Genomic DNA, 26,902 nt, shown 5'->3' with positions numbered 1-26,902 from the left:
TCATGCTGCATGCATATCATGAGTGGGCTGGGTGCTCTGTTCTGTGATATCATTGTAACTCTGAGTCTCAAGCTGACAGAGCACTATTACTGAACAATGGTTTTTAAAAAGCTTTTATAAGCCGCATGTGCAATGCTTGTAATCCCAGTACTTGGAAGGCTGAGACAGGAGGGTCGCACAGGTTCGAAGCCAGCCTCAGCTACTTAGTGAGGCTCTCAGCACCTTAGCGAGACCCTGTTTCCAAATAAAATGTAAAATAGGTCAGGGAGTATAGTTCAGATTAGTTTAGAGGTAGAAAACCCTTGGGTTCCAATCCCCAGTACCACTTTAAAAAAAAATTTACTGGAAATGACAAAGGTCACTTCTTCTATATCATTGGCTAATGCAAGTCACATGTTCACACCTAACTTCGAGAAAAGAGGGAAGTACAGTCCTATTATATACATGAGAAAAGGACCAGAAATATTTTGTAGACTTCAAGTATTACCACACATGGCTGTGTTCAGCAGCACACACCTGTAATACCAGCTACTTGGGATGCTGAGGCAGAAGGATTGCAAATTCAAGGTTGCTCCTGGGCATCTTAGTGAGACCTTGTCTCAGAGTGAAAAAATAAAAAAGGCTGGGGATGTGGCTTAGTGGTAGAGCATATTTTTGGGCTCAATCCCCAGTATTAGGAAGAATGAATATATATGATGTCTCTAAGCCTGACTATTCTCTCCCTGCTTCATATTTCCATAATACTTGTAAGCCTCTATAGCTCACTGAGTTGAAATTATAATAAAACTATAGTAATAGGGAATTTGGTGTGTGTGTCAGTTGGCTCTGGACCTTTGAATTTTTAAGCCAACTAGCTGGGCAAACTCACCCCAGTTTCATTAACCTTTCAGTGATAGTACCCTTTGTTATACTATAACTTAGGATCACTGGGAGGCTTAACAAAAGAAAGGATAACTGATCCTCATGCCATAGCAATTAAATCAGAATCTGAGGGTGGGTCCAGGAATCAGAACTTTTGAAGCTCTTCATGCAGTTCTGAGGTATAAGCAGGGTTAAGACCACTAGTTTACCTGTACGTTGTTTTCTGGACAGGCTATTTGAAAACTGGTCCTTGCTTTTATTATATACCAAGGATATACTCTCTTATTATTTTGGCACCAAACCCAAGTTACAAATTCATTTTTAAATTTAATTGTATATTGTCTGTCTCCTATAATACATTTTAAGAAACACATCTAATTAGTTTATCATATAGTTAGTACATGTCACAGGGTCTATCATACAGCAGGGTTCTTTTTTCTGGTACCTTTTCCCACATTTATTCATGGTTTTGAATTTTCATCTGTAGATGCTGTTTTACTCTTCCTTTGTCTTTTCTTCTTAGATGAAAAAGAGATGAATAACATTTAAGAATAAAGCAAAATACAAATTTAACATTTGAAAAAAAAGACAAGAAAATGCATGTAAATAGGCAAAGTTATTAGTATTCATGTTAACACCTCCAGGACCTGGCCTTAAGGCTGCTTAGGGGCTCTAACAGCTGATCACAGTAGCATCCACTTAACCTTCAGCTTCTTTGATCAGTGATCCAACTAATCCTAGCCTTGAACTCTGTGTCATCTCAGCCAGTGGTGCCCATTGCTTGGATGTCTGGTAATTAGCATTTTATAATATATGTTGGAAAAATATTTTGTTCTGAGAACTATATGTTAAAGAGAAATAACCTGAATTCAAGAATCAATTGTAGTATTTATATAAATTCTATTAACTGAAGAGACACTTTATGTCACAATAATGAAATCCTGTTTGTTTCAAGACTACATACTGTTTGGGGAAACATACCATCTTATCCTTCATTTATTGTGAATGTGTATTTCTATTAGGTATGTCAGAGAACTCCGTACTCTGATTTATATTTTTTTCTCTTTTTTGCGGTACTGGAGATGAAACTCAGGGGCATTCTACTTCTGAGCTATGTCCCCAGCACTATTTTTTATTCTTTATTTTGAAACAGGGTCTCACTGAGTTGCAAAGGGCCTCATTAAGTAACTGAGGCTGTCCATGAACCACAGTCCTCCTGTCTCAGCCTCCCAAATGCTGGGATTACAAGCATGCACCACCACATTTGTTTTGATTTATATTCTTAAATGCTGGATATTTTTCATAAATGCAAAAGTGTAGGTTAGATCTATTATCTTTGCAAGGTCTACTATAAAAGATGACCTTTTTAAGAAATCTCATCTTGGCCGGGCGTGGTGGCGCATGCTTGTAATCCCAGCGCTTGGGAGGCTGAGACAGGAGGATCGCACACGTTCGAAGCCAGCCTCAGCTACTTAGTGAGGCTCTCAGCAATTTAGTGAGACCCTGTTTCCAAATAAAAATATAAAATAGGTCTGGGAGTATAGCCAGAGGTAGAAAGCCCCTGGGTTCCACCCCTAGTGCCACCAAAAAAAAAAAAAAAAAAAAGTCTCCAGAAATGTACCGGTGGAAATTGAAGAAATATTATCTCCCGTTTGACTTCTTGGTATCCATGCTTTAGTCAGCCATTTTATTGCTTGGAAATCTTTGAATGATAATGTATACAATGTTTGCAGTTTGGTTCCTGTGCCTATCAATGTGTTATGTTTTTTTTTTCTTGGAATATCTTACTCTACCCCACACCCTCCCTCTCTTTGCTTGAAAATGATTTAAATATTCTTGAATTCTTAACATAATAGAAGATTATATCAAATAAGATTGCTGTGACTTTTGTGCTCCCTATACAAGCCTCTATTTTTGTACTTGATCCACTGTGTTGCAGTTACTCTTTTCCGTTGTCTTGCCTGCCTTCTATTTTGTAAACTTTTTGTGTGTGTGTGGGTCTGGGGATGGAACTCAGGGGCATTCGACCTCGGAGCTACACTCCCTGCCCTATTTTTTAAGCCTCCCAGGCCCTGTAAGCGAATGCACGTGTGCATGCACATACACACACACACCACATACCCCCCCATGTGTGTGTGTGCTATGTGGTGTGTGTGTGCGTGTAAGTGTGGGGGTACTGAGGATTTAACTCAGGGGCATTGTACCTCTGAGATATACGCCTATCCCTTTTTTATTTTTAGACTGGGTTTCACTAAGTTTTGGAGAGTCTATCTAAGTTGCTGAGGCTGGCCTTGAACCTCTAACCTTCCTCTTTAAGCTTCACAAATACTAGAATTACAGACATGTGCCACTATACCTGATGGCATATGAACTCCTAGGTTTGTGATTGTAGAATGAATAAAAGTATACACGCTGCGTATGTGTTTGTATTTTTCAGTGTATATAGCATTGCTTTCATGACTTTGCAAAGAATAATTTAGAAGAGTTACTAATAATTGAATTATAGGTGCTTCCCAAAATAACCAAGTCATTTGTGGCAGATTATATTTTACACGTTTTATAATGTAAATATATAAATAAATATCAGCTGGTCGTGGTGGTACACACTTGTAATCCCAGCATTTGGGAGACTTGAGACAGGAAGATCATGGTTCGCAGACAGCCTCAGCTACTACTTATACCCTTTGCAACTCAGTGAGATCCTGTTTCAAAATAAAGAATAAGAAGCCGGACATGGTGGCGCACACTTGTAATCCCAGCATTTGGGAGGCTGAGACTTGAGGATCGCAGTTCGCGGACAGCCTCAGCTACTTTAGTGAGGACCTCTGCAACTCAGTGAGACCCTGTTTCAAAATAAAAGAATAAAAAATTGGGCAGGGGGTATAGCTCGTAGGTCAAATGCCTCTGGGTTCCATCCCCAGGACCGCAAAAAAAAAAAAAAAAAAAAAAAAAATATATATATATATATATATATATATATATATATATATATATATATATATATATATATATATATATATGAAATAGGGCTGCCCTGGGGTTCCCTCATCAGTATTTTAAAAATACATAAATAAATAAATACCACTGTAGTTGAACGGCATTTTATTTTTATTGTACTGGGGATTGAACCCATAGGCATTCTGCCTCTAAGCTACACTCCCAGCACTTTTTATTTCTTTTTTTTTGGTAGTACTGGGGGTGGAACCCAGGGGCTTTTTACCTCTGGGCTATGCTCCGAGACGTATTTTATATTTTATTTGGAAACAGGGTCTCACTAAGTTGCTGAGAGCCTCACTAAGTATCTGAGGCTGGCTTTGAACTTGTGCGATCCTCCTGTCTCAGCCTCCCAAGCGTGGGGATTACAAGCATGCACCAACATGCCTGGCCTTTTTTATTCTTTATTTTGAAACAGGATCTCACTAAGTTGCTGAGGCTGGCTGTGAACTTGCTATCCTCCTGTCTCAGCCTTCCAGGTACTGGAATTACCGGCATGTAATACCACTTCCAGCTTCATGAACAGTATTTTAAAAGTGGAAAGCTGGGTGCTGTGGTGCACGTTTGTAATCCTAGTACTTGGGAGGCTGAGACAGGAGGATGACGTCCAGCCTTAACTACTTAGTGAGGCCCTTTCCAATTTAGTGAGACCCTGTTTCAAAAAATAAAGGATAAAAAATAGGGCTGGGGATGTAGCTCGGAGGTAGAATGCCCCTGGGTTCAATCCCCAGTACTGCTAAATGAATGAATGAATGAATGAATGAATGGATTAATACATTAAAAAAATAAAAGTGAAGGGGAAGCCGGGCATGGTGATGCATGCTTATACCATAATCCCAGTACTTGGCAGGCTGAGACAGAGGTTAGTAAGTTTGTGGCCAGCCTCAGTTATTTGTGAGGCCCTATGCAACTTAGTGAGACCCTGTTTCAAAGTAAAGAATAAAATAATCAGGCTGGTGGTGTAACTCAAAGGTAGAAAAGTCTCTGGGTTCAGTCCTCATCACACACACACACACACACACGTGTGTGGAGGAGAGTCACTGGTAACTATAAGAACTGTAGTGTCTTATAGTTTTAGTACCTTAAAGTATTAAACAGTTTTAGTGTTTTAAGGTTCCATTCTGGGCCCCTATTTTTATTTATAAATGATATGTTTTTGCCACTTCTTTTTCTTTTCTTTTTTTTTCTTTTCTTTTTTTTTTTTTTTTTTTTTTTGCGCGTCTGGGGATGGAACCCAGAGACATTCAACTTCCAAGTTACACCCCCTGGTCTATTTTTTATTCCTTCCTTCCTTCCTTCCTTCCTTCCTTCCTTCCTTCCTTCCTTCTTCCTTCTCTTCTCTTCTCTTCTCTTCTCCTCTCCTCTCCTCTCCTCTCCTCTCCTCTCCTCTCCTCTCCTCTCCTCTCCTCTCCTCTCCTCTCTTCTTTTCTTTCTTTCTTGGTGGCACCCGGGTTCCTGGAAACCCTTCTACCTCCGGGCTACACTCCCATACCTATTTTATACTTTTTTATTTGGAAACAGGGTCTCTTAAACCTGAGCTGCTGGCTTCAAACCTGTGAAATCCTCCTGTCACCGCCTCCCAAGCACGGAGATTACGAGGGTGCGCCACCACACCCAGCCTTATTCCTTATTTTTGAAATAGGGTCTCACTGAGTTGCAGAGGGCCTCACTAAGTAGCTGAGGCTGGCCATGAACCGCGATCCTCTGGTTTCAGCCTCCCAAATGCTGGGATTACAATTGTGTGTCACCATGCCCGGCTGTTTTTGCCACTTCTAAAGAGTTGTAGTTATAGTCATATTTATGAAGTTTGGTACTCTGTAAGTAATTCTTTAAAACAAAAGTATTCAAGCACTGTGTTTGCTCCTTTCTTATCATAGCGAAGAGAGTGATAGTCACTGAGAGGGAGAACAGTCAGTTCCTGTTCTGGTGGGATAGATTTCATAGATGTCTAAAGTGATTGGTGCTCATGGCATATTTCACACACATACATTTTTAAGTAGGTGAAAATTGTTTCAAAGTGACTATCAAGGGTGGTCTTAAAGGGAAAGAAATGTCACAGTTGGGTATTGTGCACTAGGTTACGAGCCTGCATGTTACTTTGATTAGGTTTCTTTATAACCAGGTAATAGTGTCATCTCCTCCTCATCCCTGCTATTATAGCATCTCACCCCACTGCCTGTTTCCTACTGAATTTTTCCATTCTTAAAATACTGGTTCAGGGGCAGTCTCTTAGGTTTGTTGTTTCGGAGGATCCAGTAAGCCTAGGGAAAGAAAGTTTTCAGAGACAGGAATTGGGTTTGTTAAAGTAATTGGAGGGCTAGAGAGGGGGGTAGGTAAGGTAAAGAAAGGGATAATAAAACCATTGCCTAGGAATATAGTATAATTTCCATTTTGTGACATCCTTGAACCATTATTATCTTTTCCCTTACTGATCAAGTTTCTAATTAACCCTGCTGTTTCTATATGGGTAAATTATATTTCTACTATTATGTTCATAATTTTTAGTGGTTTATCACAAGTATGTAGTGTTAGGTATATAATAGATTTCAAAGTGTTTATTTTTTAACTGTGATATTGATTTTATTAGTCAATTTTTTAAGATTACTCCGATGGAGGATGCAGCATGTATAAATTTTTAATCGTAATTTAAAAATTTTTATATAATTGAATTTTATTTTAAATTTCTATAATGATTAACATATGAGGATATTAGTATTTATAAGTGGCATTTGAAAAGCAATGCATCATTATTTTGATGTGTTTTTTCTTTTTCTTTTTGTCTTTTTTTTTTTTTTTTAAAGAATTAATGTGCCATCTGGAAACCTGAGATCATGCCATAAAAGGAATTTTGGCTTTTTTTTGGCAACCAGTCATCAGGGTATGCTGTGACTATGCACCTTATCAGAATAACAAAACATAATTAGAAAGGTGTATTAACTCATACGTTTCAAAACATTTTTATATTGGGAATTCTTGTGTGAACATTATGAGAATAAAAAAGTTACTACTACTCCTCTGTCTCAGCATTAAGATGATTAATGGTACAGTTGTTGGATCCTCACACCTAAATGTAAATGGATATTCTATATGAATAAATGGTTCTGAGCTATTTCTAAACATGATAGTCTAGATCTTCTTCACAGTGTTAAAATAAGCAAATACAATTAGTTTATATGTTTTTCAGTGGGGAAAGTTGTAATATTACATTGCAATTAACTTGCTGTGTTCTTATCTTTTGAATAAGTCATTGAAACTGTCAGCCAAATGACTTTTTTTTTATTTGGAACATTTTTTTTAACTCTAAAAAGTAACAAGTTTTTTGAAATTAATTGAGAGAAAACAGCTGAAATCATGCACTGAAAGGGTTAAGTCGACATGAAAGAATTCATTTCCACTTTAATGACCTAGCCTTGCTGGGTTAGGACGATGGGGAACATGCTTCTGACTTGTACTCCTATTGCCAATTAACACCTCCTATAACAGGTTGCCTCAGCTAGTCATTGAAGCTCAGGCAGTAGAAATAGTTTACATGCAGCTTGTTTTTCACACTAGTTGTTTAATACTCACAAAATTAAAGTATTAAAAGGTTGTTTCTTACCTTGCTGGGTAAGAGATAAACAGTACAGTGGTAGCTATTTGTATATGTTTGAATTCACTTAGTTTGTGTTCATTCTTTGTTTTTAAGGGAATTTTTGTCAAGGAAACTGAAGGTGGTAGTTTTATCAAATTTCAAAATTTAATAATAGAATTTGTTGAAAATTATATTGAATATTATAAAATTATATTTTCTGCCAGCTTTTCATCATGTTATATATTTAGGTTTTATTTTGTTTTAAAAATATAACCACATTTATTTACTAAGAGTTTATTTTGTCCTGTTATAAAGCACTCTTAAAAATAATTATAAAATCTAAGTACAACTATTTATCTTTAGAAGCAATTATAAAAATAACGCCTGTTTTATATTTTGATACTAGAATAACTTTATTTACAAAATTTAAGATGTTTAATGGCATTTCTCAAAATACTTTTATATTTTTAGATATTTTGAGGGTGTTGCAAGCCAGTGTTACTATTATTTTTACATTTCTTCTAAGTGACACTTTGGTTCATGTTTAATCAGCAGGTATTTTAATAACATAATAAAATTGGCTAAATAATTGATACCAGTTCACACTAAGAGAAAGGTGGAGTAATATAACTAATAGTGTTAACAAATTTGTTAAAAGGCCTGAGTAGGTAACACTTTGAGGCGTTAGTTTTTATGCTGTTATGATGCCTCTTTTTTTTTTTTTTTTTTTTAGCACTTAGTCAACAAGGGCTGCCCAAGTAAAAGTCACAGCTTTTTATGCTGGATCAGATTTTAACCTTCTAAATGGGGGGAGAGAACCAAAACAAAACAAAGAAACATGTCTTTTCTAATAGAACCATATTTGAAATTTGTGGACCCAGATGATAATCAAACTCATTGTACAAAGGTTAGTTTTGGTGCCTTAGTGGAGTCCATGGTAGGTTTAACATCACTGGTTAGGTTTTCATGTCTGCATAAAGTCTGGTCACACTGCTTGTGTCTATGGTTTAATTATTTACCCTTCAGTTGGTAAGTAGCTGACTTGTATTTGTCAGTTAAAAAGTGTGGACTTTCCTTCCTTTTAAAACAAATTTATTGCCGTGCCTGGTGGCGCACGCTTGTAATCCCCGCACTTGGGAGGCGGAGACAGAAGGATCGCGCAGGTTTGAAGCCAGTCTCACTGACTTAAGACACCCTGTTTCCAAATAAAAAAGTATAAAAATAGGTCTGGGAGTGTAGCACGGAGGTAGAAGGGTTTCCAGGAATCCCAGTATCACCAAAAAATAAATAAATAAATAAAATATGTGAAATATAAAACAAATTTATTTTTGAAAGTCAGATTTACTTAAGTGATTTAAACGTTGCTTATAAAAAGTAAGTATTGGAGATTTATATAGCAAAAGTAATTATTTTAGTTTCTTGTTTTTGTGAATTGTATGCATTTTAGTTGCATAGCTTTTACTGAAACATATACCTGTAAGTCATATTTCAATTTTCAAATGCTAACATTCCTTTAAATTTTGACAATAGATTATAAAGTTGGAAAACATTCAGATGTTTGTTTTAATAATCTTTTGTCAGTAATAGGTGTGTTTTTATTTTATAGTGGCATTGTATAAAATATTGTCTACTTTTCTTTCTTTATATTTTTTGCCTAAGCACCTCTTTTTTTACTTGTGGCTTTACTAAATAATAAGTTACTGTAATAATTGTTACTAAAGGAACCTGAGGTTTAACTTATATTCAGTCTCCAAAAACTCAACTTTCTGGTTCTTTTTTTTTTTTTTTTTTTTTTTTTTGCGCGTCTGGGGCTGGAACCCAGGGGCATTCTACCTCTGAGCTATACCTCCTGCCCTATTTTTTATTCTTTATTTTGAAACTGGGTCTCACTGAGTTGCAGAGGGCCTCACTCACTAAGTAGCTGAGGCTGTCTGGGAACAGTGATCCTCCAGGTCTCAGCCTCCCGAATGCTGGGATTACAAGCGTGCGCCACCACGCCTGGCAACTTTCTGGTTCTTGATTATTACCATGGTAAAATAGTTGTTATAAGGTCAACAGAATTAACTTGAATAATTCACACATCGTAGAAACTGGTAATTTTATAGCTACGCAGTTTACTTTTTCTATTACTATTTTTATAATATTAACAGCCAGATTTTAAAATTTAAAGAATATTTTAGGGCCAGATTTTTATGTGATTTATATCATTATAGAAGTTTTTATACTCATTTCTATTTGTCATTTTAACTTAGTTTCTTTTCTTCTTCTTCTCCTCCTCCTCCTCCTCTTCCTCCTCCTCCTTATTCTTCTTCAATATTGAGGATTGCCGGGTGTGGTGGCTCACGCTTGTAATCCCAGCGCTTGGGAGGATGAGACAGGAGGATCGCACAGTTTCGAAGCCAGCCTCAGCAACTTAGTGAGGCTCTCAGAAACTTGAGTGAGACCCTGTTTCCAAATAAAAGTATAAAATAGGTCTGGGAGTATAGCCTGGAGGTAGAAAAGCCCCTGGGTTCCACCTCCAGTACCACAAAATAGATAATCAAATAAATAAATAAATAAATATTGAGGATTAAAACCAGGGACATTCTACCTCAAAGTTACATCCCAGCCCTTTTATTTTTTATTTTGAAATAGGATCTTGCTTAAGTGCCATTGTGCCTGGCTTAGTTTAGTTTCTTAGACATAAGAATTCTCAGTAGGTGAATGATAATTAAAGTTAGGTATATTCACTCAAAATTTTTTTGTTTGTTTTTTGGTGGTGGTGCTAGAGATTGAGCCTATGGGCATTCTATTTCTGAGCTACATCCCAGCCCGATTTCTATTTTGAAATAGGATCTTGCTAGGTTGATGAGAGTCTCACTTCTGTCTCAGCCTCCCAAGTACTGAGATTCTAGGCATGCACCACCACACCTGGCCTAACTCAAGATTTATAAAAGTCCTGTATGGGACATATGTAACTTGTCCTTATGTGTAATCACATATGTCCATTTTAGCTGACTGTTAACATAGTCTAACAATAGATAATTTAACCCTGGAAAACAGTTTGTTTCAATTTATATTTTAGAACAAATTGTTTCTTAATAAAGTCATAGGATTGGAAATAAGAGGCTTGGGGGCAGGAAAAGTTAGAGACTTGGAATCTTACTGTGTGTGAGGGATAAAAACTGTTGGCTATGTCTGTTCCTCTGGGTTGCATCTCCCAAGAGACTGTCTCTGTGGTCATTACCATCTCATTATTCTGACCACTCCTACTCTCTTTATAATTTCCTCTCACTAAATCTTCTCATCCATATCTTTTTTCCCTTATGTTATTTAATATTTGAAATACAACTATACCTTAATATTTTTAGTTGGCTAGAGTATCACTATCAAGTACCTGAAGTTTCTTGAAAAATCTTTGTATTTGAGATTTCTGCTTTGATAATAAATTTATGTCTGCTTTTTGTTGTTATATTTATTCAGTCTCTTAAAATTTTATTGATGCATTATAAGCATACATAATAGTGAAACTCATGGTGATACATTCATATATGGACATAACATTATTTGGTCTGTTTCCTTCCCCTCTGCTATTCAGTTCTTTAGAATAGGTTAAACTAATACCCAAGTAATATACTAGGCATGCACACATGTGTGTACACAACCATGATTTAATTCTTTGCTATGTTTGAGAATTGTTCTTTTCTGATTTTTAATCTATCATATGTATACAGTTAAAAAAAATCCAAAATGCTTTTTGTGACTTAAATTTCCCACAGTAGGTTTTTTTAAAAAAGAGTTTTTTGTTGTTTTCATATTAACATATATACTCTTATACATATATCTAGAACTACATTTTGCTGTAAATATCCCACTGTGAGCCAGGTGTGATGCTGCAAGCTTGTAATCCCCACGCTCGGGAGGCTGAAACAGAAGGATTGCACAGGTTTGAAGCCAGACTCAGCTATTTAGTGAGGCTCTCAGAAACTTAGTGAGAGCCTGTTTCCAAATAAAATATAAAATACATCTGGGAACATAGCCCGGAGGTAGAAAGCTTCTGGGTTCCACCCTCAGTACCACCAAAAATAAGTAAATACATATTCCACTGTGCCCATCTAGAATTCAGAAAACCTACTAGGGAGATACTGTAAGTATTCCCCTTTCTCAGTGAGCATATTAACTGCTTTTGAATAGGAATGGCATCCCAACTTTTCTTCCCATTTTTCTTCATTGGAAATTGTTTCAGGTAGTAGAGGATTATAACATAAACAATGGAAAGGAACTAAGGTCTCAGAATGCAAGTAGAAAGTAGATTGTATGCTCTGAAGTGGGTCGGTATGTTGCAGTGGAAAGAGCACGTGGCTGGAAGTCAGATGTTGGATCTTGGTCCTGGTAGTGCTGCTTTTAGTCTTGGTCTATGCCAGGATACATTTGGACTGCCCCATAAACTTTTTGAAGGCTTTTTTTTTTTTTAACCACACAGCTAAAGCATTATTTTTAGCCTGGTCACATATTTTAAAAAGTAATATATTTCTTCAGAGTCTGGAACAAAAATTTCAAAATTTTTGACAGGAATGAATGGCTCATACAATACAATATAAATTTGAGGGTCAGGTGAATACACAGTACGCTCCAAACTTACTTGACTAGGAGTGAATTCTGCAAAATATTTTCTTGTGACTCCTTTCTCAAAGTAATTATTTTTAAAATCTTTGTCACAATGTCAAATACTAAAGAATTGATTACACTTGATGATACATTGAATCCAACAACCAAAGGAGAGAGCCAACAAAATTTTTTCTTAAAAATCTAGTTTGAAGCTTAAGATATTAATTAGGATAAGTTGGGCAGGTTAGTTTATAGAGAAACTTGTTGAGTTTGATTTTTGAAGATACTGAATTTGAGATGTCTTCCTTGGGAGACAGTATAACTGATAGTAAGGTCAGAGGAAACCTAAAAGCATCATCTGATTTAATCAGTCATCAGTGTTTAAACCCTTATAACATTTTAACTAATCTAAACAACTATGTTGGATTAATTTTATTTCTAGGAAACTCATTAACTTTAAATTTTCTTTAGATAGCTTGAACCACTACAAGATTTTCTTATATTGAGCCCTAGTCTGCTGTGCCCCTTCATTTTGCATGTTGTATGGTCTAAGTCAGTGCATCTGAAACTTCACCAAGCATCAGAATCAGTTCAAGAGCTTCTTTAAAACCCTAGTTTCTTGGTTGTATGCCCAGATTTTCTATTTAGTAGCAACGTGCATTGCCAAAAAGTTCCCAAATGATACTGATAGAACTGGATCAAGGACTGCACTTTGAGAACTGTTAGTTGAAACTGTGTCTTCTGACTACAAAGGTATTTAAAGAGAGGTGCTTTGTAGCTTTACCTTTTTTTTTTTCTTCCCCAAACGTCATCAAGTTCTGAACATTTTCTATATTTTGTAATTTTTTTTTTTTTTTGTGGTACTGGGGTTCCTGGAAGCCCTTCTACCTCCGGGCTTCACTCCCAGACCGTTTTTTTTTTTTTTTTTTTTTTGGAAACAGGGTCTCTTAAGCCAGCAAGGCTGGCTCCGAACCAGCGCGATCCTCCTGTCTCAGCCTCCCAAACGCGGGGATTACAAGCGTGCGCCACCATGCCCGGCTTATTTTGTGATTTTTAAGTCATGTTCCTATTCTGGGTAACTCAGAGTTTGAAAGTGTGGGACCCTATAAAAGTAGAATCTCTTTTTAGACTCCAGAGTGGCCCAAAGGCTGCATCCTTGAAATGCTTTGCACTGGTAGACATTTAAGGGTCCCTGGTAGTTTTATGGGTAATTCCTAATTCACCTCCCCTTATTATCAAAGTCCCCAAGAAAGGAGAGAGGTCTGCATCCAAATGAATATGCTCGGCAGCTGTGCTCCTTTTTTCTTTTTGTCTCCCCAGCTTTATTGAGGTATAATTGACAAATAAGATTGAACAAACATAAGGTGTACAGTGTGGTAATTTGATATGTTTTGTAAAGTGATTTCCACACTCAAGCTAGTTTATATGTGTGTCAACTCGCCTGAGCTCACTTGCCTTACAGCTGAAAGTTTCCACTTTTTGACACCTCTCCTTTTCTTCACCTCTCTAACTCTGGTAATCACCATTCTACTTTCTCTTTCCGTGATTTCACTTTTTAAAAATTCACATGTGCTGGGCATGGCACATGCCCGTAATCCCAGTACTTGGGAGACTGAGACAGGAGAATCTCAGGTCCGAGGATAGCCTAGCAAGTAGTGAGACTCCTATCAGCCTAGCGAGACTCTGTTTCCAGATAAGAAATGAAATCGGCCTGGGAGTGTACCCCAAAGGTAAAGTCCTGGGTTCAATCCCTAGTACCACACAGACACATACAGACACACACACACACACACACACACACACACACACACACACACACACACCAGATATAATTGAGATCATGTCTTTCTCTATAAGAGAATTGAAATATATTATTTATATTATTTCACTTGGCAAAATGTCCTAGATGTATATCCGTGCCATTCCAAATGGCAGGAATTCCTTTTAATGGTTGAAAAATATTTCAATGAGGATAAATTCCACACTTTGTCCATTATCGGATAACATACTTGTATTGTTTCTTCATCTTGGTTGTGGAGCATCATGCTGCATTCAGCTTGGGAGTACAGTTATCATTTTATGCTGATTTCATTTTTCTGTGGGCATAATACACAAAATAGGGATTGCTAGGTTCTACAATAAAAATAACCTTTGGTTTATTTTAAAAATTTTGAAGCACTTCCATACTGTTTTTCAGTTGGTTGTACTACTTTACATTTGCAACAGTATACAGGGTTCCTTTTTATCTATAGCCTTGCCTCTTCCTTTTTAATATAGAAGAGGATTCCTTCAAGATTTTTAAGTTAAAATATTCAATATAACAGGTATAGCAGTAGATGAGGATACTTGCCTTTAAAAAGTCTGTATTACTGTTTAATATGATTAGGACCATCAGGAAGGGGTTTTGAACAATATCCTTTAATTATAGGTTAAGTTCTTTAGCTTATTTGTATTATTAAAGGAATTATGTACATTCTGGTTCCTGCAAACATCTCTGCTTATTTTCACAGATAATTTCTAGGAGTGAAATATTAGGTCACAAAGTCTATACAGTTGTTAAGGATCTTGATATACATTGTTCAGTTGTTTTTGATAGATTATACCAATTCACATTCCAACCAACAATGCTGAGTGTCTCTTTGAGTATACCCTCTTCAAAATTGGATATTGTAAAACTTGTTTAGTGAGAGGGAAAAGATACAATGTCTTAAGGTGCTAATTGGTATTTCTTTAATTAAAGTAGGTCAGCTAGGAAGGTTGAATATTTTTATATTTATCATGTATTTCTTATATAATTAGTCCTCGTGTATTTTTTTTTGTCTTTCCTTTAAGGTTTTGGTTTTTTTTTTAACTCAGTGGCATTCTACCTCTGAGCTATATACCCCCATCCCTATTTTTTATTCTTTATTTTGAAACAAGTTCTCACTAAGTTGCAGAAGGCCTCACTAAGTAGCTGAGGCTGTCTGCAAACCTGGATCCTCTTCTCAGCCTCCCAAGTACTGGGATTAAAAACATGTGGCACACGCCTGGTTAAGTTTTGGCATTTTTAAAAATATACTTGTGTATTGACTTTCCATCATAAATGGGACAACTGTTGAAAAATGTGAAAATAAAGTATATTTAATTTTATGGTGATAACTTTGGAATCTGAATAAAATGAAAATTTCTGCAGCGGTTTAGTAGTTCATTCAATCTCAAGATAAGAAATACCCTGAATTTATTAGTAACACTAAGTACAGCTTCAGAGGCAAATGTTTTGGAATTGAACTGTTTTAAAATTTAATCAATTAGGTAATTTTTACATATATACACACAGGCACATTATCTAAACACAGAAAACTTGTGAAGTTTTTCAGTGTAAACATACAAGAATGATATTAAAAGATGACAAATTTAACAAGAAAAAGAAAGGCCAGACCAATCTCACTTTTGAACTGGGGGAAAAAAAACTGTAAGTAACATCTACTAAGTCAAAATTGAAAAGTTTATCCCAGAAGTACAAAAATAATTTAGCACTGTGAAATATATATTTGTGTAATACACCACTGACAAAACACAAGGGGGGTGAAACATGTCCATTTTGGTTGGATATTCATAATCCAAAATCAGAAACATTCAGATTAGGGATGGTCAGGCTGATAACCATCTATGCAAATATACCCAGATCTGAAAAACTCCAAAATCTGAAATACTTGGGATCCCAAGCATTTTGGATAAGAGATTCTCATTCTAGTCTCATTGACAAATCTTGCCCAGTCTTTGTTTTTGCGTTATTTTTAAGAAGTGTATACATGAATTTTCATTTTAAGCTGTTTTGAGGTTTTATCTTTTTAAAAGGTTCTTTAATCCATTTATATTATTCTATAATTGGTATATTTAATATTGCCTTACATTGTTTTGTATTTTTTTCTTAGTTTCTTACTATTTTCATTGCTGTGTTTACTTTTTTATTTTCAGTGACTTGGTAAGATACATTTAATTTTTATAGTGGTTATCTTAAAGTCATTCCAAAAAATTTTAATTCCATATTTATAGCTTATTCAATCTCAACATTAGAGCTCTATTTTCCCTTTCATTGGAGAGAATTTTGTGTTTTATACTGAATTACACCTTTTCATTATCTTCCTCCAGCTTTGTATTTCAAAGAAAAGAAATGTTAGCTAGCTCAGGTGGTGCGTGCCTATAACCCCAGCTACTTCCAAATTTGTGGCAAAAGGATTATAAGTTTAAGGTCAGCCTAGGCAAGACATGTCTCAAAACAAATTTGTTTAAAAAGGGCTGGGAATGTAGGTAACTGATAGAGTAGTAGCCTAGCTTGTGTGAGGCCCTGGGTTCAGTCCCCAGTACAAAAAGCAAAGAAGAAAAAAAAAAAAAACAGAAAACAAACCCCACCTTCTCTTCTGCTCACATCAAATAGTTTTCTGTCATTTTGTTTGTTATTTCTGTGTTTAGATGACTTTCCTCTGTTTGAATCATCAGAGTGGTGTTTCCTAGTAGGATTTGTTCAAAAACAATGGATGTAGTTGTCTACAGCCCCACATTTTTTGTTTTGTTTTGTTTTGTTTTGTTTTGGGGACTAAACTGGTTACCTTTGATCTGTGGCTGTAATAGGGTTTTTTTTTTTTTGGTGCATTGTATTCATACATCATAATGGGGTGAAAAACTTGTGTGGACATACATGTACACGTCATGTAATAGTTTTTATGTACCTCTTTGAGTTCAGTTTCCAGGGTCTTTAATGAATTTCTTCACTTCCTGTTGTGTGCTATCCTGAACAGATGAGCATGTAGAAATACAGCAGCCTCAGTTCTTCACTACTAGTTAAGGTCCTTAATATTGATTCCATTAACTTACTGTCTCTGCCCTTCCCTCTGTGCATTTCAATGTTACCAGCTCTCTTTGCTTCTTGACAGATGACTGTGTAGGAAATTTAGTCTCTGATTAGATGGAGAAACAATAGTAGTTCCTCTCAGGTAGGAGAGGAACTCCTTGGCTGCTGTCTCAAAAAACAGCATTTATACAGTAGAAGAAACAGCTGGCATGGTTTTCTCTTGGTACATGACTTTCTGTTAGTATACTTCTGAACCAAAAGAAAATACATTCTGAAAGAGGAGCTGAGATACTTTTATCTTACTTCCATTTGGCCTGTTCACTCTTACAAGTGACCAGTAGATATTTTTCTTTTGTGTAAAATGGTTTGTAATATCTTAATCCATCCAGTATTTACTGAATTCTTCCTGTGTGCCAGGCACTTGCTAGGTACTGATTATATATAGTGTTGAACAAAGTTGAGTTTTTTTTTTTAAATTGATGGCAGTGATAGTTTCCAGATTCTGTCAGTAACACATTTTAGTGATTGTGTAATGTTTTAATCCTCTCTCTCTTTTTTATTTTTTATGTGTGTGCTACTGGGGATGGAACCTAGGGGCATTCTACCTCCGAGCTACACCCCTAATTTTACTTTTTATTCGTTTTATTTTGAAACAGGGTCTCTCTTAGTTGCAAAGGGCTTCACTAAGTAGCTAAGACTCTCCATGAACCGTAAACCCTCCTGTCTCAGCCTCCCAAATGCTGGGATTACAAGTATGTGCCAGCATGCCTGGCTCAATCCTCTTTATTTCTAAGTAAATTTTTTTCTGGAAAATTGAGAAAGGCTGTATTAATATCTACAGTCAAGATACCAGTGTAACTTGTTTCTCCATATGCAATTTTTAAAGTTTGTTTGGATCCAAGAAATAATTTTATGAATATACATTTGTGTGTGCATAAAAGCTGGGGATTAGACCCAGGAACATTTTACCTCTGAGCTACACCCCTAGCCCTATCTATCTATCTATCTATCTATCTATCTATCTATCTATCTGTCTGTCTGTCTGTCTATTTATTATTTATTGCGGTTCTGGGGATGGAACCTAGGGACATTTGACCTCCAATCTACATCCCCTACCCTATTTTTTTTTAATTTTATTTTATTGGTGCACTGTATTCATACATCATAGTGGGATACAAACTTTTGTAGACATACATGCACACATCGCCCAGTCAGCCCCCACCCGATCCCCACCCCATTCCCTCCCCATCCCTCCTTCCCATGCTTGGCTTAGTGGTTGACATCTAGTATTATAGCAATTTATCCAAAATTAAAAATGATAATCTCACATAACAGTTTCATTTGTCTGATACCAAGCGTTTGATGATTTAAAGATAGCATTTCAATATTTCTTTTTGCTTTCTTTCTTACTAGAGCATATTTTTTTCTGTTTTTTTAGGTGAAACTATCATATATTTATATATTTATTTTTCAGAAAAAAATCTATCCTAATATGGAATATGAATTCTAGATACCCAAAACGATCTTGAAAAAGAACAAAGCTAGCAGATATATATTTTCTGATTTCAAACCATATAAAGCTACAATAATTGAAACAGTGTAGTACTGTTCTAAAGGCAGATATATAGACCATTAGAGTTAAATACAAGCCTAGAGCTAAATTCTTCCCTGTATTGTCAAGTTATTTTTGACAAGGTTTCTTTATTCTTTATTATGAAATAGGGTCTCACTAAGTTGTGGAGGGAGTCACTACTAAGTAGCTGAGGCTGTCTGCGAACTGCGATCCTCCGGTCTCAGCCTTCCAAATGCTAGGATTACAAGCATGTGCCACCACGCCCAGCTTTATTTTATTTTTTTAATTTGGAAATGAAATTTAATTAAGTTCCTGAGAACCTCACTAAGTTTCTGAGGCTGACTTTGAACCTGTAATCCTCCTGTTTTTGTTTTGCATGTACAGGGATTACGGCATGTATCACCATACTCAGCTTGAATATACTATTTATCATTCTAACCTTAAAATATTATTTTCCCCGAAACTCTTATTACATCCTTAACTTTTTCATATATTTTTATAACTTTCTTAATTAAATGAGCAAGATTATATCACTAAAATTATGATAAAAGTAAATAAAGCCAAGAAATTTTTATGTCAGTGTTTTGGCCTGATAATATTTTAGCTTGCCACAGAGTTTACATTCTGAGACTCATCTCTCTGAAAGATAACCAATAAAGCTATGGTAGAAGATGATAAAACAAGAATTTGGTCTGTCTGGGGGGGGGTGCTTGGGATTGAATCCAGGGACAGTCTGTCTCTCTGCGTCCCCAGCCTTATTCATTTTTATTTTGAAACAATTTCTCACTAGGTTGATGAGAGTCTCATTACTTGTTTAGGTTGTCCTCAAACCTGTGATCCTCGTATCTCAGCTTCCCAAATACTGGGATTATAAAAAGTATGCTACTATGCCTGGCAAATTTAGTTATTTTTAAAACTTTGTGACATTTATTATTAAAATATAATTTTGCAGGACTTTTTCACTACTTTGCATAAAAGTAAATAAAGCCAAGAAATTTTTATGTGTGATTCTTATATTCAGAGAAAACATTTCTAGAACCTAGAACCCTTTATAATTAATGCTTCAATTAATTTTTATGAACTTTTAAAACAAACAAAACAGTAGAAGTACATAGAGTCCTGTAAGTTTGGAATGTAAAGTAGTTGTTTAATTTTTGTAAGTAAAAGCATGAAGGCAGGAGAGAATATGGAGTTACAATTTGAATGGCTAACATATTTGTTATGTAATTTTTAATGGAGTTATTGTCAGGGAAAGAACTTTAAGCAAACAGACTTGGCAAATATAGATCACATCTCAAGGTAATTTCCCAAACTGCCCAGTATTTAAAAACAAGTTTTTTTATGAACATTAATTGGGGCAGAATTACATTCCTAAGATTGTAGGCATCTTGAGGGTAAGGACTATATATATTGCTTTGTACAGAAGATGATACACTCAAAATAGATTTGTTTCTTTACATGAGTAAGATGGGATTTTCCCAGAAAAACTATCCTTCTTAGCTTGTAATAAGCTTAATAATATTACTTGTTTTAAAGATATTGGTCAGGATTTTGGAAGTATTTTTATGTTAGCTGCATCATCTCAACCAGTTTGTTCACACCTGATGCAATTGTGTTAAAATTGTTGTGTAGGGGAGGGGTACAACTTCATTAGGTGAAGTACAGGGAATGTTCACAGCTCTTTCACCTAGGGATTAGAAGTCGTCTATCCCCTTCCCTCCCACTATACCTACGAATCTAAAGCAATCCCATAGCCTGAATCTACTTGTCTTTAGCTAAAAGTCAAGAAACTCAGAGGATATACTGTTTCTGTTGATCTATCAATTAATCATGCTAGTCCAACTGCATCTTATATTCAACATTATGGTAAGGAATGTGGCTAATTGCTATACTGGAGTTGTTTTGTATTCAAATAGATTAACATTGCTGGAATATTTAAGCTTTACATCCATTGGAAATTTGTCTGAGTACAAGTTTTATCTGTTTTCTTTAGGTTTGATATTTGCAAACATGTTATGATTATTTGTATTATAACTGAATGGAAAGATACTTTATATGTTTATTCAGAGCTCTTTAGAACAGTCAAGTTTATATGACATGTAACTTTAATTCTTCACTCTGTTTTTAACAATTGATGTATTCATTTCTAGGGGCCGCCCACAGATGCCCCTGCAGTGGACACAGCAGAGCAGGTCTATATCTCTTCCCTGGCACTGTTAAAGGTAAGTAATGGATGGAGTTACTTGCTTTAGACATCTTCATTGCTGTCACTCTATCATTAGTTTTAAGTACATCCAAAAAATAGATTTTTGTTTCCACTGAAACAAAATTGGTCTCTCTCTCTCTCTCTTTTTTTAATTTAAAAGTAACCTAAAGATCTCAAAGAAATATGCTTTGTGACCACCTATCTTTCTTTTTACAGATGTTAAAACATGGTCGTGCTGGTGTTCCAATGGAAGTTATGGGTCTGATGCTTGGAGAATTTGTAGATGATTACACGGTTAGAGTGATTGATGTGTTTGCGATGCCACAGTCAGGAACAGTGAGTACTCTCTCTTTCCTCTTGCAAGTAAATCTTTTCTTTTTCTATGCAAAATAACTTTTCATCATTTTATGTTTTATCTTTCCAGTAGGAAAAATTACTCATAAGATTAATGGTGTAAATTTCTAGATTGTATTAAATTAAATCATTAATCTTTTAAATGTACCATGAATTCTTACAGGTATATAAACTGAATGATGCTAACATTAAATCTCTTTACTTTTCTTTCAGCTTTAATTAGCAAGACATACTAGATTTAAAAGTTAATTCATTACCTTGTAAAAGTAGACTACTAGTTTGATTAGTTTGAACAGTTGGTTTAAAATATTTCAGAGATTTTCTTATTTAAAATTTTAATGCATAAATATTAACTAGTCCTCATGTCGTTTCCAGTGTTTTGAAATATATTCTTATTTTTAATGTTCTATATATGATGATGAATGACTTAATTTTTCACTATTAAAAATGTTAAGTAGAAACAAAACCAGAAAACTATACTGGATTTTTTTTTTTTTTTTTTTTTTTTTTTTGTCTAAGCACACTAATTTGCTTCTCTGAATTACATTCCCTGTGGATTTTGAAAGTTATCTATACTTCCTGCTTAGAATGTTGTTCTTTCTAGTTGTTTTTGGCTTTGTTTTGCTTTTTTGTTTACAGCATTACACTTGCATAGACACATATACATTTAGATTTTAATAAAGCTTTAAAAATCAATAACCATTCTACCCATCTTCCAAAAACCACACATATATACTTCTTACCTGTTTGCATAAAAGAAGTATAATGTACGTATTTTTTGACAGATTTTCTTTTCTCCTATGCAACAACTCTCTTATTGAGCCTTATGAAGTATTTGGCTTAAAAAAAATTATTGTCTTAAAGCTGTTTGCTTTATTTGAGGATCTTTACTGTGAGTCTGCTTTGATAAGATATATACTAGAGAACAAATTATTTTTAAATGATGAAATATATATATATATATATATATATATATATATGAGCAATTATTTTAGATGGAGTAGTTGATACAGAATGTAATATATTTATAAAATAACACTAAATAATAGGTATGCATAATTTTCTCTGGATGAGTTTGTTTAAGATAACTTTTGAGGTAATTTGGATCTACTGATTTTGTTCTTCTGAGTGTTCATTATATTTGTTTTGTTTACTTGAAGAGTGCCACTCTACATTTTAACTAAATATTTAGATTTAAATCATGGACTATCTCTTCATGTCACAATATATAAAACATATAATGAGATGGACTTATTTCTGTTACATGTGTTCTGTATGTAGATATCTACTAAAATTAGTGGCTCTTAGGCTTTAATATCATTACTTTGATGTAAATTCTTATTTGACAATATAAAATAGGATATGTTAATTCCTATATTTTTTCATTATATTAGAGTTAGAAAGTTTTTCTTCTGGCCCAAGAGTCAGCAAACATATCTTATTACATATTCTTTCTCCCTTTCCTCCTTATTCCTTGTTTCCTCTCTTCCTTTTTCTCTTTTCCTTATTATCCCAGGAGCAAATTGAGTACCCTTATTTTCAAAGGATGCATTTTTTATTGGAATCTAATATACTCTTTGTTTTAGTGAGGAAGTGCTTCTGTGATGAACTGGTTTGTTTAACTAGATTAGATGTAGATTCCTGATGTCAGAAAAAGCCTTGTAGGAGCTATAGTGGTAGTGATCCATCACTAGAGAGATGATATGAAATGATTTTTTTCGTCCATGTGCTAAAATCTTATTTTGGCTAATCTAGCAAAATATAATATTTGATAGACTTGGTCTGGGGTAGAGTTTTTTTGTGATTCCTTTTATATGAGGCAGCAATGATCCTTCTTTAAAGTGTTTACATAATTGAAACAATGTTTTGTTATAGTAACTGAATAGTTGTAGTCCTTACCAATTATCAGAGGATGGCATTAGGAAGTACCATTTGTCTAGGTAGTGTTAGCCACAGGTCAAAGTTGGTTCAGTTATTTGAGGTTTTTGAAAAATATATACATAGCAGTAGGCACATACTGTTAAAGGATCCTCAGTGTTATCTTAACTCATTAGGTAAAAGCATTTTGGTTCTTGGCAATTTTAGAAACTATCGGTATAAAGTCTATAGTTGAATGATTTGAATGGGCATCAAATATGGGCATCAAAAGCATATTTATCGGGGAGGTTTCTGTTTATTTACATTATAATATAAAGTTTAATTTTCTTTAAAGCTATTGAAAATAATCATTTTTCTTTCTTTCTGAACTAGGGTGTCAGTGTAGAAGCAGTTGACCCAGTGTTTCAAGCCAAAATGTTGGATATGTTGAAGCAAACTGGAAGGTATTTTAAATAACCTTTTAGCCAGGCATGGTGGCGCACGCTTTTAATCCCCACGCTTGGGAGGTGGAGACAGGAGGATCACGCAGGTTCGAAGCCAGCCGTGCTGGCTTAAGAGACCCTGTTTCCAAATAAAAAATATAAAAATAGGTCTGGGAGTGTAGCCCGGAGGTAGGAGGACTTCCAGGAACCCCAATACCACCAAAAAAAAAAAAAAAAGAAGAAGAAGAAAGACAGACAGACAGACAGACAGACGGAAGTTTAATTTAGAAACATCTTGAAGTCGGTTGTTTATGAATATCATTTCTAGAAGTAAAGCCATGTAATTGATATAAAAGTACCTATATCAGTGCAGTGCACTGCTTTTGTGGTATCACTTCCCTTTAAAAATGAAAGAAATTAGAGAACTGCTTGGGCTCTAGCTTCCCTCTGGTTTAGCATATGGAGTTACTGTGTAATCACTTGTAAATGAAAGATTTTGTATGTTCTATGTATTTGTTAGTTACATCTGAATGAAATGGTGAATAGTTAATTAAAACTCAGAGAAAGTAAAATCCAAATATTCTTAAGGTTTTTTTTTTCATACCAAATCTCTCAATAGTTGTCATTCTCCTGCTCAAATTCTTCTACTGTGGAAAAAACTTCAAAATTAATGTTAGCAAAAGGCTCAGCAGCTGAGCAGAACAGTGCAAATTGGTTTTTGACTGAGTTCCTAGTTCTACTGCTGGTTTAATTGATATTTAATCCTTTCACAACAGTGGATCCTGGTGTCCATTGTTAAAAATGTACTCTGTGCCTGGAAAATTCAACTCCCAGAGCTAAGGAGTTAAAGAGTAGATATTTACTTGAATGCTGAAAGGGTAAAAACTGGCTCTGAGAAAGTGTGGTAACAAGGTGAAAAACTGAAAGCCTTATCTACCACTGCTAATGTGCATCTCTTAATGATAGCACTCCTTTGTCACACTTATTCATTTCCATGTTTTCTGAATAATATGGTATATGATTTCAGAGTTTCTAATGGTGCTTTTTCACACCTGTGTGTTTTTCATCTCTTCTTAATTTATACCCTGTTAGTGTGTTGTTTCTTTTCATATCATAAATGTATTACTTGCTCTGTTCCGAGTATCTGAATGCCCTCTTTGTTTCAGGCCTGAGATGGTTGTTGGTTGGTATCACAGTCACCCTGGCTTTGGTTGTTGGCTTTCTGGTGTGGATATCAACACTCAGCAGAGCTTTGAAGCCTTGTCGGAGAGAGCTGTGGCAGTGGTTGTGGATCCCATTCAGAGTGTAAAAGGAAAGGTAGAGTTGCTTCTGTCTTTATTGCCATCTCCTGCCACATTGTGTTTACACATATATTAAATAAAACTTCATTTTGTTTTAATCAGGATTCTTAATTACACAGAAAACTGCTGTTAGTTTACTTAAATAAACTAAAGAGTATATGTCAATAAATGTAACTTGGTATTATTATCAACTTATTTAGGAATTTGTTTCTACTTTAATCACCTATTCTCAAAAATGGATATTTATCTTTGATGGGTTTTGATTAATAAAGTTAATCAGAGTGGTAATCCATCCTGAAAGCCTGCTATACACATTGTATTAGTCTTCTTAAGCATTACTCTACTTTTCTTTATTTTCAAGTGATACATTTGGAATCAGCAGGATATTTTAAAAATGTCAACTTAAGGGACCCTGTTTTGGAGACATTGTGTAGGACATATTCTGGAGTGTATTTTCCAAATATATTAGACAATGGAAACTTGTCCCAAAGACTTGGTATCAGCCATTCACATATTTGAAGTGAGGCTGCAGATTAATGATTAAATATTCTAAATTCTAAATTTAACATATTCTGAAAGAATATTAACTTGCAAAGCACATTGGGTTATAGTTCTTTGTTGAAATCTCTTTTGTTCTTGTTTAGTTCTTTTTTGTTGTTGTTGTTCGTTCTTTCCTTCGTTCGTTCTTTTTTTTTTATTTCTTTCTAGCCCCATATGCCATTTTCCTATTTCCTGCCTCATGACAGCAGGGAGCAGCTCTATTATCACCTTCACAGAGCTGTCTGCAAATGTGAGAGGCAATTCGATTTTGCTCAACCACAGGGAGAGTGGATTAGAAAAACTACAGAACATACAGAAATTGGCTAGGTGGTTACTGCTTTAAAATACTGCTGAGGTGTCTTGTTTGAGCATGTACTTCCATTGTAGTGTAGAATAATTGTTAAAATAAAATCACAATGCATTTATGGAATCCTTTTTATGCAGGTTTTACAAATAATTTTTAAAGCACTTAGAAATAAATATTAGCTTGATATCTATCAGACCTGGAGTTTGATAGTAGTACAGATTACATTTACATCTGCTCACCAGCTCAAACAAACTAAACATGGCTGTTAAAACATGGAGTTTTTATCTTATAAATTTGAAGTTGAACATTTTCTGACTTCCTATTATTATGATATATAAAAATTGAGGTCTTCTCTAAAACATGATCCTATTAGATGTGCTTTAGCTTTTCAGAGGCAGAAACTATCCATGGAAACAGTAGTAATAGAGAGTGATACAGTAGACAATTCAGAACAGACAACTTCGGATGCTTGCTGTATACCTATATTTAAATTCATTTACTTTCATTTTTACTAAGTATTCTGTTACTTAAGTGACAGCAATACATGGAACAGATAGTCTTTGATTTTTTTATTAGTCTCATGAATTAAAGCACAGTATAATACTTCTTAGTTCTCTAATATTTAAGGTACCTATAGTAACACAAGTAATATAATTAAGCAATAGTTATTATTTGACAAATAAGCAATTACATGGGGTAATCTCTTCCGCCACAATGATTTGCAAATAATAATTGAAGCTTGATTTTAAATGGCAGTTTTAGTTTCAAAACCTAATTTAGGTATTGTATAACATTGAAATATGTGTTATTTCTTGTTAGTTTATATTAATGTATTTCATTTAAAAATACACTTGTATCACATGATTATTGACAATGTTGAATTCAGAATTTTAAAATTTAAAATTATGAAATCAGTAAGCATTACTGCTTAGTTTTTATATGTCATGAAAATATTCTTGGAAATTTTTATATAATTTTATATCAATTGGTGATTTATGTCACTTGTTATACCTAACATATAGATTCACACCATTATATCACCTGCAAAAAGGATGTAGTTCTTTCTCCATAATATAGCTTTATCTAGATGGTATCTGAGCTTTGTTCATACGATTCAGTGTTGAAATCTCTCAACACAGTGAATCAGATTAAATGCTAGTAAATCCATTGACTAAGTGTTTGAGTTAAATCGTTAATTTAAGAATGTAAAATTATAAAAAGAAAGAATAGCATGAGACTCTTCTCACTTTCTTCCCTATATGTAACTTATCAAATCTGTCAAAATATTTAGCAAGGAAATGATTAGATCAAGAGTTAAATGGCAATCTATGTAAATGACTTAAGTTGGGTTTGTTTTTTAAAACATCTTTCCTGTATATTATTTATAGTTCTATTTTTATAAAATCCAGTTATCTCTCCAATTTTTAGTGATAAGCATGGATTTCTTTTTTCTTTGTAATCTCACAGTAAGCGTGAT

The 26,902-nt window shown here is 34.7% G+C and overlaps 1 protein-coding gene across 1 annotated transcript in view; it reads left to right on the top strand.

Moving 5' to 3' along the window:
• PSMD14 (proteasome 26S subunit, non-ATPase 14) overlaps nt 1–26,902 on the top strand; it is a gene marked incomplete at both ends in the record, with an annotated part of 100,223 nt that overhangs the window by 25,605 nt on the left and 47,716 nt on the right. The window contains 4 exons of the mRNA XM_080689260.1: nt 20,568–20,639; nt 20,840–20,959; nt 23,228–23,298; nt 24,444–24,594. Of these exons, the coding sequence (XP_080545386.1) occupies nt 20,568–20,639; nt 20,840–20,959; nt 23,228–23,298; nt 24,444–24,594 (414 nt within the window). The remainder of the gene's footprint in view (nt 1–20,567; nt 20,640–20,839; nt 20,960–23,227; nt 23,299–24,443; nt 24,595–26,902) is intronic.

The sequence above is a fragment of the Muscardinus avellanarius genome, assembly GCF_963383645.1.
Source record: "Muscardinus avellanarius genome assembly, chromosome: 2".
Lineage (NCBI taxonomy): Eukaryota > Metazoa > Chordata > Mammalia > Rodentia > Gliridae > Muscardinus > Muscardinus avellanarius.
The sequence above is the reverse complement of the archived record's forward strand: the minus strand, read 5'-3'. Positions and strand labels throughout refer to the sequence as shown.